This window comes from Corvus hawaiiensis, chromosome 2 (genome assembly GCF_020740725.1).
Source record: "Corvus hawaiiensis isolate bCorHaw1 chromosome 2, bCorHaw1.pri.cur, whole genome shotgun sequence".
In the NCBI taxonomy this organism is placed as follows: Eukaryota; Metazoa; Chordata; class Aves; order Passeriformes; family Corvidae; genus Corvus; species Corvus hawaiiensis.
In genome coordinates this window covers 97,073,371-97,086,271 of record NC_063214.1, presented here as the reverse complement: position 1 = coordinate 97,086,271, position 12,901 = coordinate 97,073,371, and the positions used below count along the sequence as shown (strand labels likewise).

Below are 12,901 nucleotides of genomic sequence, written 5' to 3'. Positions count from 1 at the left end.
ACCTTTCTCTCAAGAAATAAGAAGTACATGAAATATGTGGTGGCCCTCGCTTTGTCCTCAGTTCTGGAATATTTTTCCTGAAAAATTTAGTGTCTGAACCTTGCAGTTGCGTTATCATGAACATAAAGCACCACTGTTGCAGCAGGGATGTAGAGTAGCATTGAAGACTGCTGACCATCTGAGAGGAGAGGGATTGGGAAAGCCTGTGGTCGGTTAGGGACACACCTCGGGTGCTTCCCATGAAACACACATCTCTACAGCTCCCATTTCTCACATGTTTATACATGCAGCACACAAAAGCACACGCTGTGCATTGTTTTGCTTAAAAGCAAATGTTATAACGTTTGGGGATCCCTGAATGAAAAAGCAAATACCTGTTGTTGGTTGGCTTGTTGCTTTTGTTTTCTTCTTATAATGGGAAAACAAATCCACTTCCAGCTGTTGAGTTGCCTGATCAAGATGTAAGCACAGAAAGTGCTTCATGTGTACATTCATATACACATTCCAATAAAAGCAAACCAAAACGCTGGGAGCCAAACACTGAAACACCAGGAAACGTCAGAACTGAGACTGCTAAACTTCACGTGGCACACTCTGCTATTACAGAACCATGGAATTGCTTAGGTTGGAAAAGACCTCCAAGATCATCAAATCCAACCGCTGATCCAGCACTGCTACTAAACCATGTCCTTAAGTAGCACAGTTCCCCAAAATATGAGGCGATATGCCTGCAGGTAGCAAAAGCTTTTCTGGAAATAACCCCTTTTCACTGAAGAGGGCACGCAAAGCCCCTCATGCCAACAACCCTTCCCTACCCGGGGAGCACCTGCCCTTTGTAGCCCGCGGGAAGGAGGCGGCGGTGCTTCCCCAGCCCTTACAGGTGCCCGAGGTGAGCGCGGCCGGCGCCCCCGGGGCGGGGACGAGCGCTCCGCTCCCTTCCCTCGCCCCGCCACACAAAGAGCCGCCGGCCGCCTCCCGCGGAGCGCGCACGGGGCGGGGGATGCCGGTGCCGGGGCGAGGATCGGAGCCCGGACAAAAGGCAGCCCCTCTCCGCCGCCTCCCCGCCCGCGGGCGGGGCCCGGCACCGCCTCCCCCGCACTCCATCCCATCCCGCTCCCTCCCTCCCTCCTTCCCATGCCGCGGGCCCCGGCTGGAGGCGCTGCCCCACTCGCCCGGGCGAGCCGCTGAGCGCCGGCGGCAGCGGCCACCTGGTTCTCCTGGCAGGGCGCCGAGGTGAGTGAGGCGGGCGCCTCATGGCCCGCGGCAGCTCCGGCCGGCCCCGGGAGCGCCCCGGCCCGCGGGAGCCCGGGGGGAGCGGCGGCGGCCGGGCCGCGCCAGCCGGGTCACGGCCACGCGTGTCGGGGCGGCGCGGCCGCTCCGCGCTCCCCGGCGCTCTGCCGGGCGGCGTGCCTCTGCCCTCCTCTCTGCTTTGCCCCCCTCGGTTTCCGCGGGGATAGGTCCGGGCTGGGGGAGGAAGCCAAACAAAGGCAAACACGGTAACCTGCCTGAAAACGAGCGGACAAATGAAAACCGGAGCGCTCGCCACGGGCTGCCCTCTCCTCCCAGGGGGCGTGGGGGAGGCCGGGGCTGCCCCTGCCTTGCGCTGTGGTGGTGCGAGCAGTGCATGTGCTCTTGGGCTTGCTTCCCCAAATTGCATCTCCAGAGTGGAGAAACAAAGCGGTCTTTTGGTATGAAGAAGGTGTTTAGATGCGGGATGTTGTTGACTAGTGTTACCTGCAATGGTTAATCGCAGGGACTATAAAAGAGGATGTTTCTGCCGGTTGTGGTGTTTATTTACCTTTTGTATTTCACTGGGGGTGAACTATTAAAATAAATTTGCCAGCTGCGTTTGTAGGTTTGGTAGTGGTTTTGTTGTTTTGGGATTATTATTTTTATTTTTTTTTTTTACTTCTGTTTCTTGTTGTACCTACAAAAGGAAGAAGACTTAAGTGTTTGTAATCCAAAAACAAGAAATAAAGGTTTATTTGAAGATATTTTTAGCCAAAAACCTTGAAAAGGAATTAAAAACTTTATCTGGATAGACTTGACAATGGTTACTGCCTATTTGCTCTTCTAAGCCCTTTACTTCCTTTATACAGTCAGTTAGATTTAGTGATTTCAGAATGACTGAGAATGTGAATAGCAGAGAAATAGAAAATCTCAGAAAGCAAATAAATAGAAGCCAAAATTGTTTTCTAAAATATTTTCTGTAGGTTGCCTTTTTGTGATAATTATAAGTGCTTTTTGGAGTTTATTAGTACATACAGAGCTTTTTTGGCTTGGGGAGTGGAACAGTCAAATTAATGTTCAGTAGCAGGGTCTGTGTTTATTAAAGGTACTTACCCTGTGCAAGTTTGTTTAGCATTATAAAAGAGAAATAATACTATTCTGTAAAAAAGTAAAACATCATTTTAGTAGGAGTGGAGAGGAAAAAGATTTGATGTGGATCCTAATTCAAGAAGGTGCTAAAGCACCACCTGTGTCTAATAAAGGCACAGTGGTAGGGTAGAGACTTGAGCATTGTTTTTGTACTTGATGTTGCATGTCCTTTCTCGTGTTTTGGGCCTGGCTGCTACCACATAACCCTCTTATCCATTCTTATCTTTTCTGTAGGGAGGTCTGGGTCACATGCACGTGATTTTTTTTTTTTTTTTTTTTTTTTTTTTTTTCCTGTTGAACTTTGCAATTCTTGTGCTTCAGATGGCTTCCAGATATTATATGCTTCACTGATTTGGGACTGGACTATACAAAAATAATTATGGAAGTTGCATGGAAAGGTCTTTCTTTTTTTTAATGATGGAGGTCTGTAAAATCAGTCTTCAAGGTAGCCACCTGTGTACACTGTTGAGGCTTTGCAGGAGCTTCAAAATAGCCACCAGATTTAATCGTCTTAAAACATACATCTACTTGAAACTTCGAATGCTGTGTTCCTTTCACAATTAAAGTTGTCAGTTGCTGTTTCTAACAAAATTACACTGTTGGGTAAATCTATAACAACTTCATTAGGAAGTATTCATCATGGTTACTTAACAGGAAATTAAATCCAAGTAGATCAGAAGAGAACTGGCCTCTTCTTTCCTGAAGCATTACCTTTACTTTGCACTTAGCTTCAAGAAATTCTGCAGGCACAGGACATTGGCAGTGCTCTCCATCTCTGTAGACAGGCAGTTAGGGAAGGTTTCTTGAGCCTTAGGAAACCTCAGCTATGTCTTTTTTCCCCTCTGTGTGTGTGACGGTAAAAGACTGAATGCTGAAGCTATGAGTCTTGAGGATTTTCTTGGTGGGTTATTGCAAAATGCTTTTGATCTGCCATGAGCTGGGGTTGGGGGGGGGGGGAGAGGAGGAAGAGAAGGGACATGTGGAGTAGATGTTCTGTGAGCCCTTTGAAACTGGACACCTATTATATGTTTGTCAGCAAGTCGGTGGTATGAAGTGACCCAAGTGATCTCTCAGAGACCTATGTCGTCTGAGCTGAGCAAAGCACGTACTCCGGTTTTACGGTCACTGAACAAAGGCACTCTCCTTGGAGCTTTCTTCAGAGAAACGTCTTAGATGTTCCAGGTTTGATTTCAAGAGAAACTGCTAATATTACGATGCTTGTTCCCCTGATAAATTCAAAAACAGAACATGCCATGTACTCAGTGACCTTCAGAAAGAAGTGTATATTTTTCTTTCAACTGAATTAGTCTAGGAGTTGGGATTTGCATGCTTGGCCACAGGTACCTCCGAGTTAAACAAATGGGATTTGTGTAGTGTCCTCATGCTGGCGGGCAGCATCTTATGTTTGTCAGGGCTTTGTGCACGAAATCATGCATTGGTGAGATGGGAGATTGGGTTTATCATGACAACAACTCGAACAAGGGGAGATTTATCAGCCCCTTGAAATAAGGGGTCAAGTACAAAATCACCTCATTCTCCACAGAGTACTGCATAGCACTATCTGCTTCTATTGTGTTTCAGGCTTAATCTAAAAATGAAACCTGGCTTGTCATTCTCTGGATGTGAAATGTGATCTGAATAGATACAGTGAACTGTTCTAGAGCAGTATAAGCCACTCTCCATGCTGCTTCAGAGGACACCATGTTAAGGCCAGTATTTTATTTGACATCTCATGGATGGAAAGAGAAATGAGTGGGAAAGAAAGCTGGTGTGTGGGAGCAGTATGAGGAGGCGGAAGGAGAAGTTGAGATGTCTAATTCCAAGAGCTCAGTTTTCAGGAATGTAGGTGGTTTGGTGGGAGTTTTAAAGACCAAGAAAATTATGCTTTTGGTAATAATGATCCCTAGGCAACTGGAATTCTGTAATATGGAGATTTTTCACATTTACATTAACACTCCTCAAACTCTGACTTGCCTTTGGTTATATTCACTGAAAATACAGAAGTCTTGCACTCAGCATTGGACATCAAGTTTGTACAGAATGAATGACAAGCCACTTTTCAAATTCTATGCTGTATAAAAGTTGAGGCCCCCTTTTTTTTTCCTGCGGTGGGTGCAAAGGGGAAATTAGGCATGTATAAGGTGCAGGTTTCTGAGGGACATGAGATGTAGCTCAGGTGAGGATGCTTACAGGCAGTGGAGGAGACGGAGGAGCTTCTGGCTTTGTCCATACCTCATTTCATTCCTGCATGGAGCTGTTGTTTCCTTGTCCTCCTGCTGTGCTCTGATGGTCCATGGATGGCTTGGTGTGCACTGGCCCTGTAGCTCTGAAAAAGAAGAGAATTTGGCTGAGTACTTGAAGCTCTTCCTGCACCTGTGTGCAGTGGTTGTTGTCAGGCACTAGGGAAGGTTGCTCAAGTCTTGGAAACTCGGCTACCCTCTGTCATCTTAGGTTTATCTTTTTATTCTTTTTGTTAGAGGTCTTAAAATATAATGCACAGTTCTGAGTGGACTAACAAAAGATAAACTTCTTATGTCTGTCTGCCCCAAAAGGAGGAAGGAAGACAGGCGAGTGACTTCATTTAAGCTTGTAAGCATTCCTCAAAGAAGAAGTGGCTACCTATAGGATGAGAAGTTGAATAAATAAGAAAGCATTTCTCTTATGAAACACATTTGATTTTTTTTTTCCTTTTTAGAGGCCTCAGGTTAGCTCTCACTAAATAGTCTTGCATTTTCTTTGGAATTAGTCTTTTCTACATAAGCTTGTTGATGACTTTTAATGCTTTGTGAAAGGCTTTTAAATAAAAAATGAGACCCTTTATCTTGAAGGACTACTTAGTATTCAAGTTAAAAGTTGATCACAGTACAGCTCCGAATGAGAAAAAATTTAGTCTTTAAATTGATTTTGACTTAAAACATGTGAGGGTATTCTACATGCCCTAGAGAGAGATGAGAAAGGGGCTTTGTTGCTGATTTTTCCTCTTCATCTTTCTGAACAAAATATGAAAGGACTGGGAGAAGGGCAAGAGTAGAAATACAGTATCTCCACAGGCAGAACTTGAGTCATTTATTGGACTTTACTGAAATCCTAAAGTGTTTTATTGATTTTATGTGACTCATCCTTTGTGGCACTCTGTTGGTAATGTATACAAAAGTGGGACTTTTCATTATACAAACTTGGGTTCGTCTGCAGTTGCCTTGGACGCTCTGGAGTTGAAGTAAGGGGCTGATGAGCCTCAGAGGATGCACATATCTTACTCCAGGGAATGCTGAAATCATGTGGGTCAAGTAGGTTCTTAACTTAGACATCTCAGTTTCATGTCTGATCTTGGATGGGAGGAACCTGGGCTATAATGTGTGCCTGATGTATTTTGCACTTTCCCCTTGCAGGGGGCAATGGGAAGAATGGCTGGCCAGCATTGCAAAGAATAAAAATTGGAAAGAATGCTGCAGACCAGATACACGTACCTGAAATAAGGTTCTCATCAGAGCAATATTGACAGGTTTAAATGCCATTCAGTGTATTTTAATCCATTCTAAAATAAAGAAATACTACTATACAGATGTTGGTATTCAGTTCAGTCCAATTCTCCTGCAGAGACCTGCAGGATACATGGATGAGCTCTTACGTCATCATCTGGACTCCGCTACCTCTTTTGATGTGGGCGTACTGAGCTTGGTGAATTACTAAGTTTAAGCCTGCTATCCAGGCCAGATATGAAACAGTTTTTCTTTCAAGGCATTGGCATAAAGTGTCATCATGTATATGGAAAATAAGTGTGCAAAATCTTAGTAGATGCTAAATTAGGAGCAGTTTTCCCCACACAAATACATTTTATTTCTCAGTGACTTAAATGGAACAATGATGAAAGCACAGTAAAATGCTGCAATAATTAAATGCTGAGGGAGGTGATTCACAGGACAATCTGAAAATATCGGGCAAATGGTCTTAGAAGTGAGCTATATTTAAATGTTTGTGTTACACCTGACTAGAAATAATGCACTTCACCAGGGAAATGGCTGAAGAAGTTGCATCATTTGGCAGCAACAGTGATCTAGTAACAGTGCATGGATTCAGGGTGATGGGACCCTGGGAGGTGGGTTTAACTGCCTTGGAGGAGTGGCTGCAGAACATGGATTTCAGTTTCTGAGATAACTGTGTGCCTTATGTAATCTGGCTACATTTGAAGATAATAATTAACTACTGCCTTTGCAATGTTATTCTTAAATTAAAGGGGGATTTTGAATGGGCAACTGAAGTAAATTCAGTGAAGTGTGTGTGCAAAGTGATTGAAATAGCACTCTTGATTTCAAAAACTGTTCTTTTGTCTGAATTTCATAAGCAATGTTTCAGGAAGCACTTGAACCTTAATTAAGGAGTAATGTGGAGTTAAGAATTAAGGGTATTAAGAATATTATTACTTAAATACAGCTTTTGGGCCCACAGGTAGAGAGGTCCTGGCTGCAGTGAAATCTACCAGTGCCTTTGTGTCCTGACAAATTAATCCAAATTCTGCCCCTGCTTTTGCTTGGGTATTTCACCAACTTTGACATCAGCAATCTAGTTTAAAGCAAACAGGAAAACTCAAAAGCAGTATTGGTTCTAGCACATGAAACTGAGGTTCAGGAGCACTTGCTCAGATCTGTAAATGTCAAAAGGAGATTTTAGTCTTGGGCTTTTTTCTTGGCGTATCAGCCTAGTTTTATGCTGGCTGAGGGTATGAGTTTATCTTTGGATGTTTTGAAATAGTAAGAAAATGATGCAGTGTCACTGCAGTGATCCAAGTGGAGATATATCCATGAGGGATGCTTTGACTATTTGGAACATCTTGTATTAGCTCATAAGCCAAAAGAAAAAGATGGTTTGGGGTTTCTTTTTTCCTCTCCTTTTTATATTTTCCTTTTTCTAGGCAATCTTGGTCAAGTAGTTTTATGAGTGTGCAAGCTGCCTCTCTCCATGGAAGTGTGACAAACATATACAGTGACTATCTCTCTTGTATGTATTTCTCCACCTTCTTTGCCCCCAGAGTTCCTGCTGTGTTGGCTTGAGAGCTAAGTTTACATTACTGCTCTTAAAATAAAGATGATCAGTGGATCAGAAAATAATTAAGGATTAAGGTCATAAATTAAGTGCATGTCTTTAACTGCATGTTTGTATATAATTATTTCTGCTAATCTTCAGGAGTTTCCATTCCTTAAGGAAAGGCAGTAAATTAAAAAATTATTCCTTGAGTAATTTGCTCACCCCTGAAGCACAGATCCAGCTGCTTTTCGGTTCACCTTGCACAGGAGCCGGGAGAAAAACTGCTGGAAGTTTCTGGGATTCTTGTTTCCTGCAGAGAAGACTTCCCCATCTCTGCCCCAGTTCTTGGGGTAAAAAGTTCTGGACTGGATAACTTTAACTTTGCTAAGTGGCTTTAAGAAGCAAAATCTATTTAATGTCTCAGATGTAAGGGTAATTGAAAGAATTCCCCCTGCTCCCACAGAATTAAAAAAAAAAATTGAATTGCTATGAAGTGCTTTTTTTATGAAACCTTCTGTGCTGCTTAGGTACCTGCATGTGGACACTTGTGCCAGTTGTTGCACATGGCATGCCAGACAGTTGTAGAGGCAGAAGCAGCTTAAAACTATGTCCTACTTGCTACATACATTGTTTACTAGCAGAATGTGCATTAGTACAGCTGGAGTGTTTGCCACTTTCTGTGTGACAGGAATGATGTGTGCAGTGAACCTGTCCAGTTCAGCAGCTATAGAAAGAGATGAGCAATTTGCTTTTAACTCCATTACCCATTGTCTGACAAACACTGCAAGGCTTCAAAGTCTGGAAATAGGCAAAGGGAGAACTGAGGAAATGGCAATATGTTGGCTAAAATAAAACAAAATTGCTCTCTTTAAACTGGGGAGAAGTTGCACCTTGCTGTAATACTTGAAGAATGTTTTATCTGGAAATCTTCTCTTCTGTTAAAGTATTGTAGTAAGTGCCAGAGAGAGTACTTGATTCTTCATGGGTGATTCCTGAGGGATCTGGAGCTAAATAATGTGTCTTTTTTTGCCTCTTTTTAAACAGATAACTCCATTTAAAAAGCCTTCTTAATATAAAAGACTTTATTTTGTTCAAGTCTATAAAACTGACACCTTCAAATGTAATATAGAGAATGCAGACTTATGTCATTGTTAATATCCATTGTCTGGAGTGATGCTTTTACTCAATTTATTCAGCAGCTAGAAACAGATACACTAGAAACACTTGGATTTTGATGCTTGCAGGACAAATGAAGATTGACCGTGCATCTTACCTTAAAAGCATTAAATTTGCCCAGGGAGATACATATCACCCTTACTTGGGCCTAGTGTTTTCCAGATAGACTTGGAAAAGCCTGTCAGGTCCCTTGTGCTTGGAGATTTGGACTGTTATTTTTCTTGCTTATATGCCTTCTGGTGGAGAGTTGGAACAAACCCATCTCTGGATTGGTGTAATTTCCTGAAGAGAACAGGGGAAGCAAGGACAGGTATCCTGGGAAGAATATAGGGATGCAGTCCAGTTGTAGGGTTGTGTTGAGGAAGGCCAAGGTAAAACTGGAGCTGAACTTGGCAAGGGATGCAAAGAGCAGCAAGAAGGGCTTCTACTGGTATGTCAGCCAAAAAAAGAGAAGTCAAAGAAAGTGTACCCCTGCTGATAAGCAGGCCTGGCAAACTGGTAACAGTGGATGAGGAGAAGGCTGAGGTGCTCAGGCTTCACTGGCAGCCTCTATTCCCACGCCTCTCGAGTAGATGAACTGCAGGATGCGAACCAGGGCAGCAAAGTCCCTCACACTGTAGGATAAGATCAGGTTTGTGCCCACTGGAGGAATTCAAATGTATGGGACCTGATGAGATGCATCCCAGAGTCCTGAGGGAACTGGCTGATGTTGCCAAGCCATGCTGCATGATTTGAAAAGTCATGGCAGTTGGGTGAAGTCCCAGGTGACTGGAAAAGGGAAGACATTGTATCCATCTTCAAAAAGTGTAGAAAGGAGCACCCTGGGAACTACTGACCTGTTATCCTCCCCTCACCCTTCCCCATCATGGAACAGATCCTCCTGGAAGCTGTGCTGAGGCACATGGAGGACAGGGAGGTGTTTAGGGACAGCCAATATGACTTCACCAAGGGCAAGTCCTGCCTGACCAACCTAGTGGCCATCTATGATGGAGTGGCCACAACAAGTGACAAGGGAATGGTTACAGATGTCATTTATCTGGACTTCTGTAAAGCCTCTGACATGGTTGCCCCCAACATCTTTCTCTCTAAACTGGAGAGAGATGGATTGATGGGGGACTGTTCAGTGGATGAGGAATTGGTTGAATGGTCATATACAGAGGGTGGTGTCAAAGGCTCAGAGTTGTGATGGACATCAGTGACAAGTAATGTCCCTCAGGAGTCTGTATTGGGATCAATGTTATTTAATATCTTCACTAGTGACAAAGGGATCAAGTGCACCCCCTGCAAGTTTGCAGATGACACCAAGCTGAGTGGTGCTGTTGGCACATTGGAAGGACTAGATGCCATCCAGAGGGACCTGGACAAGCTTGCGGAATGGGACCCCGGGAATCTCATGTGGTTTAACAAGGCCAAAGGCAAACTGCTGCACCTGGGTGAGGGCAACCACTGGTATCGATCTGGGCTGGGGAATGAACACCTCAAGAGCAGCCATGCTGAGAAGGACTTGGAGGTGCTGGTGGATGAGACAGTGTCCAGGTGCTGCTGGACACAATCCAGCCATGTGCACATGCAGCCCAGAAAGCCAGTTGAATCCTGTGCCACATCAAAAGCAGTGTGGGCAACAGGTTGAGGGAGGGGATTCTGCCCTTCTCTCTGGTGAGACCTCACCTGGAGAGCTGCATCCAGCTCTGGGATTCCTAACATAAGGAAGATGTGGACATGTTGAAGTGAGTCCAGAGGAGGGCCATGAAGTTCGTCTGAAGGGCTGGAGCACATCTCCTGTGAAGACAGCCTGAGATGGTTGGGGTTGTTCAGCCTGGAGTAGAGAAGGCTCCAGGGAGACCTTACAGCACCTTCCAGTACCTAAGGGAGCGTGTGGGAAATCTGGAGAGGGACTTTCTACAAGGGCATGTTGAGATAGAACAAGGGGTAATATTTTTAATTGAAGAAGGATTGATTTTAGATGAGATGTAAGAAAGGTGGGGCTTTTTGTTTTGTTGGTTTTCGGGTTTTTTTTACTATGGGGCAGTGAGACACTGGAACAGGTTGCCCAGAGAAGTGGTAGATGTCCCATCCCTGGAAACATTCAATATCAGGTTGGACAGGGTTCTGAACAACCTGATTGAGTTAATCATTGCAGGAGGATCGGACTTGGTGACTTTTAGAAGTCCCTTTGAACCTGAAGTATTCAATGATTCAACTTTTCGAAGTTCCCAACTACCTTTTAACAACTACTACGTATCTGGAAAGATCAAGATGTTTCCTCATGTGGATGAAATCTTTCACAGTTAATGCTGTTTTATCAGTTATTTCAAGGAGGGGGTGATTTTTGTTTATATTAAAAAACAAGCGCCCCTGTAGTTCTCTGGCATAAACTGAGAAACCTGCAGGTGTTTAGGGATGTGCTTGCTCTCTTACCGGGAAACACACATAATAAGCCTCTGGTAATTTCTAGCTCCTGCTAGGCTAAGGGAACTGTTGCCCCTTCTGCTCAGGAAGAGGATAGCAGTGAAGGACCTGGGTGCTGTGTCAGAAAAAGCATCTCCTCTTCCTGCCAGATTTCAAGTCTCAAGGTTTCATTCAGTTAATTTGTTTTTGAAAACTTTGTACTGTAATTTCAGCCCCCCGTATAATGGCAATCATAGTATCTTGTCCTTTTTTATCATCATTTTATTCTTTCACTTTTTTGACAACCTGTGTTCTCATGTGTTCTTTCACCTAGTTAAACTTGGTTTTAGAAGGTGCTTGTAAGATAAATATTGATTCATTCTGCTGAAATTACAGAGTGATATTGATTTTTTTTTTTTGCCTTTATGCAGCTCACACGTGATTTGATACTTGTATATGTTTTTTTTTTCTTTCCTTTGTTTTTTATATTGGCTTCCTGACCTATGATATAAGCATTTTGAGAAACGGAACTTGAACATTTTACTTTGGGTATTATACCATGGATGGCTATTGTAAACTGCGTATTTTTTCTTCAAATAAAATCAAAGATATGATAATGTGTATATAATTGTCATCCTTAACATCTCAGCCTCTTCTTTCAAGTTGCTAGGTTTTTTCTTTATGTTTTGCAGCAAATGATTTTCTGTTTGTTGTTCTATTTCAGAAATCAGCTCACAGAGTTTTCATGTCTGACTACTGGTATCGGACTCTGATCCTGTGCAAAGAAACTGGAAGCTGCAACTGTTTTGCGACAGCCAACCAGCCTAATGAAGAGAAAGAAGAAGATACAAACCATCAGGTTGTGGTGCCAGATACCATGCAGCTTGTGCAAGATAAGCAGGAGGTGACAGAAATCATGGCAGGTGAGAAAAATACAGCATATTTTGAAACTGTCCTGCTGGCTGCCAGACTGTTAAGAAGAGTACTGATGGCTTCAAGAATTTTAGCAATTGTATCTCGTCTCTAACAATGAGAGTAGGGTAGGGAGCCCTACTGGAATAGCTGAGTGTTCACTCGGAGGGGGCTGATGTCACCATGAAAACAGATGTTTAATAGCAGCCAGTGAAAACCTGTACTCGGGAGGACTGATGCTTGTTATAAGAAATTAAAATAATTCCATAAATTAATCATTTAGCAAAAAATAGCCATCCCAGAGAAACCTGACCTACCTTCCTACAGTTTTAAAATCATGGTTTTGAGAAACTGCTGAGAAGCAAGTAAAAAAATACCTCTGCACCATATGACGTTGCTTTTGTTGCTGTGGACCATAGGCAGAAAACTGTAGTGAGTGCTAGCTTATAGTTACTGGGACTAAGATTACTTTTTTTCTTACTGTACCATCTGATCTTATATTTACCCATCCAGGAGGTTGTCACATAGTTCATATATGAATGGAACCTTTGCCTAGTGCAGATGGTCTGTAATTTTATAATTTGATTAGCAGTTGCATCTGATGGCATTTGTTTTTTATTAACAAATCTTCATTTCATTTTGAAAAATGTTTTTATAAAGCCTCATTAGAAAATACCTAAACATATTTATGCAAACCACTCAAAGTTGGAAAGATGTTCCAAAACTGGAAAGGTGGAATTCACTAAAATACAGTTTTGCATTTAATATACAATTATAAAACAGGATATGACTCCTTTGTCCTAAAAGAAAAACAGCTCATTCTTTCAGCTGGAATGAACTAATGATGTTGCTGCTACAGAATGATTCATATTCTGCTCTGACTTAACAGGAAGTAGTGATTACTCTAATCATTCTGCTTTTGTACCAGTGACATCTCAGCCAGAATGAAATTTCTTTTGAAGACAACAAGGAAAGGTGCAAAAAAACCCAGCAGTAATTCCAGAGGATGATGTCAGGGTTGATC

At 43.0% G+C, this 12,901-nt stretch overlaps 1 protein-coding gene across 7 annotated transcripts in view; it reads left to right on the top strand.

The window, feature by feature from the left end:
• The first annotated feature begins 1,130 nt into the window (after window positions 1-1,130).
• The window catches only part of MCF2L (MCF.2 cell line derived transforming sequence like), a 156,920-nt gene continuing 145,149 nt past the window's right edge, over window positions 1,131-12,901 (top strand). For all 7 annotated transcript variants that reach the window (XM_048327860.1, XM_048327831.1, XM_048327850.1 and 4 more), the window contains exons 1-2: window positions 1,131-1,233; window positions 11,690-11,888. In XM_048327860.1, coding sequence (XP_048183817.1) covers window positions 11,711-11,888 — 178 coding nt within the window. In that variant the 5' untranslated portion in view covers window positions 1,131-1,233; window positions 11,690-11,710. The remainder of the gene's footprint in view (window positions 1,234-11,689; window positions 11,889-12,901) is intronic.